This window comes from Sapajus apella, unplaced genomic scaffold, assembly GCF_009761245.1.
Source record: "Sapajus apella isolate SASKATOON/1434 unplaced genomic scaffold, GSC_monkey_1.0 scaffold8, whole genome shotgun sequence".
Classification (NCBI taxonomy): Eukaryota; Metazoa; Chordata; class Mammalia; order Primates; family Cebidae; genus Sapajus; species Sapajus apella.
The window spans coordinates 837654-842515 of NW_022436948.1; the positions used below are offsets into that span (position 1 = coordinate 837654).

Sequence of the window (4862 nt, forward strand, 5' to 3'; positions counted from 1 at the left end):
AGTGAGCAGACTCCTCCCCACCTGCACCTGCACACCCTGCCAGCAGTTAGCAGAATCCTCTCCTCCTCTCACCCTTGTGTACCTCCATTGCAAATTCAAAGAAGAACAATAGAAATATTCCAAAATAACGTGGCCCCTCCTAATCAGATGTCAATGCCAAATCCCACTGGAACTGCGGCAACACCTCCCATTGCTGCCTCTCCTCCTAGAGACCACTGTTGACACCTTACATGCCTTTCCCCAGCAGAAGGCCCAGCTGATTCTGCAGCTGAGAACAAGGGAAGGGGCATGAGCCTTGGCAGGTGGGGGCCTGTTGCTCAGGGCAGAGTGAGGGTGACCACAGGCACCAGAGCCTGCATGGCCAAGAGCAAGCACTGAAGTAGGCGGTGAGCGAGGCCCATGGTGATTGTCAGGGAGCCAAAGGCCTGGGGCCCCCTGACTGGCCTGTGTCCCCAGGGGTCGTGCTGGGGAGCCTGTCTCGGGCATCCTGCCACCATGCGGTGTTTTTCTACAGGTAGGCTGAGGCAGCATGATCCGATTGTGACCAAGAGACAGGTGTGGACGAGATGACAGGCAAGTTCAGAACAAGCGCACACATTTTATTTCTTCCTTTTCTCCAAGAAGGTAGCAGGCAGCCACCCAGTGAGGAATATCAGCTTTGGTGCAACCCAGATACATTTCCCCACGAAATCTGGGGCTGGCAGCGAAAGCCCTGACAGTGCTGTCAACAGCCCTTTCCATAAAGAAGCATGGAAGGCTGTGCCCAAAGCGCCCGGGATAAGATGAAGCTCCCTTCCTTCTGGGAAGCAGGTCCCTTCCCTAGGAAGATCCCCAGGAGGAGGTTGGCAAGTGGGTAGTGAAGAGCTGGGAAAACCAGCATCCATTTGTATGAAGGACACCCCAGGAAACAGGGTAACCAGCTCTCCAAAGATGCCTCATCCTCTTAAAGCTCATTTCCATTTTAAATGAGTGCTTGGATGAGGGCACCAAAGCTGGTGTTAGTGAACACTGATTCAGCAAGAAAGGAAAACCCCACAGGGAAGACCTGCTGGCTTTACAACCTGGAGGAGAAGACACAGGAGGATGCCAGAAACCACATGCTCATGGAGCCCTTGCAGTGAGAGAAGGGGCCGGGGGTAAGAAGCAGAAGTCTCCTCCCTCCAACAATGCAGGGACCAGGTGGCTGTGCACCCCACACCTGGGGAGATGGCTCTGTGCTGCTGCCTTTTAAGTTGGGCCAACCTCAGAAATCTTCGAGGATGCCAGAAGCCTGTACCACAATGCTGCCTGGACTGTGAGTGTCCTGAGCTTCTGTGAGCAGACATGGGGACTCTGTGCTGACCAGTGGCCAGGACAGAAGGCCTAGAGTGTGCACTGCCACAAGGGGCTCAAATGAAGACGGCTCTTCAGGGGTGGCCAATGGTGCCAGCCAGGTGGCCTCATGGTCCTCTCCTTTGGCTACCTGCTATCTTCAGCTTCTTTTTCTCCCATTCAACCATCCACTTCCACACACAGGACTGGTGATCTCCCTGAACTCTCAAATCTGTGCTTCCTATTGTCAGCTTGCATGAAAGGAAGGAACAGGGCTTAGACTTCCTGCCCAGCAGGTGTAAGGGGCAGAACAGTGAAGGCTCCCAAAGTCCACAGCTCTAGGGCAGAAAGGGACGCTGGACACTTGAACTGTAAGTGGGGCTGCCATCTCCACAGCCCACACAGGGACTCTGCTTGCTGCTATAGCAGCTATCCCTCAAGAACATGTGGCCCATGCCCTCCCTGGTCTGTCAGTCTGGGGATAAGTCAAGCATTCAGAGAATAGTCCTCCCTCTCCACAAGATCCATGCTTACTCTGGGGAGGACTGAGTGTGTTGAGGGGAGCTCATAAGGCCACACCCTCAGGTATGTTGAAGTCATGAACAGACTGAGGGGTGCTAGAAGGAATCTAGACAAGTCAGTGATATCCAACCAACTTCAAATCTGTTAGAGCCAACTCATGGAGAATCCTAAATCTCCTGAGGGGTTAGGGCCCATGGAGCTGATACTGAGAGTGGGTCCCCTCTAGAGCATTCCTGGGTCACCATGTTCTTCAAGGTTTGACCCTGTACCAGGGCAGTGCCTCCACAGCAACATGGGTTCCCGGTCCAACTCCCATCTAACTACTAATTAATATATAAAGTCCCCTTTAGCCCATTGCTTATTCAGTATCTGAGGGATATAAAAGCACATAACCTTTTACAGACATTAAATCCACTTTGAAAAGGAAAGGAGGGGGAAAACAGATCAAACAGTGGGGTTGGGGTGGTGAAGGGATCACCCAGGAGTCTGCCCAAGGACAGCAGAGCTGACCACCACTTTTGCCTGATGTTTCCACCTAGGGACAGGGGTTACAGGGGGCATACTCACATCATTGGGAATGGTGAGCTCATGAGTGCTGGCTGGTGGGCTGGTGTCCAGACCTGGGCATACCAAGGGGACATGGTTAGGCTGGTGAAAGGCTGCTAACAGTCACACTCCAGTGCCTGGCCCCCACTCTCCTGGGTCAAGTGAGACAGGGCTGTAGAGCTGGCCCAAGTGTGAGGGTCAGCACAGCCCAGAGGGCCAGGACCCTGTGAGCTTTCAGTCTCAAACTGCAACACAACCTCCTTGTTCCTAACTTATCTCAAAAGAAGGAAAGACAGACCCAAGCAGGCCATTTCATTTTTTCATTTTGTGTGCAGCATACTTCACTCTCTTGTCATGTTTGTATACTCTCCTGCGACACCTTGCAAAGCCACCGTGATGGGCCCTGGCTGGAAGGGTAAGGGCACTCAGCATGTCTTAGGGCCTCTGTGTAGCACCCAGGGCACAGGCCATGCTGGTTACACTAATGCTGAGTGCCCATTCTCCCTTAGTTCTCAGGATACCCCACTGGTTCTGAGGCCACGCTGCTCCACTTCCCTGCCACAGTGCCCCACCTCCCTGCCCCACCCCCTGCCCTGCTGCAGAGGACAGCAGATGGCAGAGCACACAAAGCTGCCTCTTATTCCAATTCTGATGTAACTCTGTCTATAGGCCACTGCCCATAGCCTGGCTCAGACAGCTCAGGCCCACCAGGCAGTTCTTCCAATTTGGAGCAAGGAGAACTAATAGCATTATTGAGCAAAAATAAAGTGCTAGGCCCAGTGAAAAACTGCACATTTCTATAGATATCTTTCTTTGTTGAAGAGTGATGACATGGGTCTAATTTACCATCAAGCCTAAGTTTTTGTATTTACAAATCTCCACTTAGTACCATCAGATAAAAGACAACCTTTCAGAGTTCAAGTCCAAGATCTGCGCTTGCCTGGAGGCTGCAAGCCATGTGAGTGCTCGCACAGAGGACAGAGACCTGCTTTGCTTAGTGCCCAGCATCTCCATCTCCTGGACATGTGGCAACTCCAACCCACAAGTCTACTGCTGACACTGCTCTTCCCCTCGCAGGCCCCAAGTGGTTCCTGTGACTCAGATCCTGCAGCTCAGACTGGGCCCTGGAGACTCCAAGATCCACACTTCCTAACCATAGCCTCGGACGATGTACCTTCAGAATATCCCAGACTGGGGAGCCTTCCTCCCACCCCCATGCTCCCCTCTTGCTGGTCCCTGCCTCTGCTGTGCCTAGGCTCCAGACAGACCAGATGGGTCCCCAAAATGCACCTCGGATGGCTGTAGACACCCAATGTGCTCCTACTTCCTCACAGCACCTCCTGTGCCCTCTAACTTGATGTTTAAGCCACACAGGTTCTGCTTCTCCCCACTGCTTCTGCTCTGCCCCTGGTCCCTGCCAGCCACACCCTCCCTGGGCCTTGGGTGGGGCAGCCTGTCTACGATGCCACCTCTTGTCTCATCTTATGGCACTGGCACTCCCAACCAGAGGATCCTCTCACTGTGGCTAGCCAGTCTTCCTGACAGGGAGTGACTCCACAGGGCAGATGTGGTCCTGTGGGGCCGTCCAGCACAGGAGGGCAATCAGTTAGTGCTGAATAAACCAATTCACCTCTAACTGTCTGTTATTCTTCTTTTGCATATATAAGCCTAGAATTTCTGTTCTTTATATTGTTTTAATAAAGATACTTTCAAAATGACATTTGGTTATTTAACTATCTATACATGGGTTCCTGGTCCAACTCTCATTCCATAATGGTGACATTTAAAATGTCACTAAAAGATTTCCTTGGTCCTGCCTGAGTACTAGACAGGAATTCCTGAACAAAGTAGACCTTAGATGAACAGATAGCAGTGAGCCAGACCTGCTGAAGTTGGGATATTTTGATTGAAGGGGGGAAAGTATAGGAAATCTTTCTAGGACAGCACTAAAGTTAAGCTAATAATATAAAGAAATGTGCATAACCAGGACATCCATCTCAGGACAGACTGGCCCAGGTATTCATCCATCTCAGGATGCCATGGCTGATGTGTTCATTCAACTCAGGATGGCATGGCCCCAGTGTCCATTCATCTCAGGACAGACTGGCCCAGGTGTTCATCCATCTCAGGACAGACTGGCCCAGGTGTTCATCCATCTCAGGACGGCATGGCCCAGGTGTTCATCCATCTCAAGACAGACTGCCCAGGTGTTCATCCATCTCAGGACGGCATGGCTCAGGTATCCATCCATCTCAGAACAGTATGACCCAGGTGTCCATCCATCTCAGGATGGCATGTCCCAGGTGTCCATCCATCTCAGGACAGCATGGCCCAGGTGTCCACCCATCTCAGGACAGCATGGCCCAGGTGTTCATCCATCTCAGGACGGCATGGCCCAGGTGTCCATCCATCTCAGGATGGCATTGCCCAGGTGTTCATCCATCTCAGGACAGTATGACCCAGGTGTCCATCCATCTCAGGAT

General features: G+C 52.1%; 1 protein-coding gene across 20 annotated transcripts in view; it reads right to left on the reverse strand.

Moving 5' to 3' along the window:
• PCBP3 (poly(rC) binding protein 3) overlaps nt 1-4862 on the reverse strand; it is a 264296-nt gene that overhangs the window by 4291 nt on the left and 255143 nt on the right. For 17 of the 20 annotated variants that reach the window (XR_004268554.1, XM_032276689.1, XM_032276690.1 and 14 more), the window contains one exon: nt 2401-2453. Coding sequence is in view for 17 of the 20 variants with exons in the window: in XM_032276689.1 (XP_032132580.1) it covers nt 2401-2453 (53 nt within the window). In the remaining 3 variants the exon portion in view is untranslated. Of the gene's footprint in view, nt 1563-2400; nt 2454-4862 lie in introns of all 20 variants that reach the window. The other 3 variants (XR_004268553.1, XR_004268552.1, XM_032276698.1) reach the window with 2 other exon arrangements.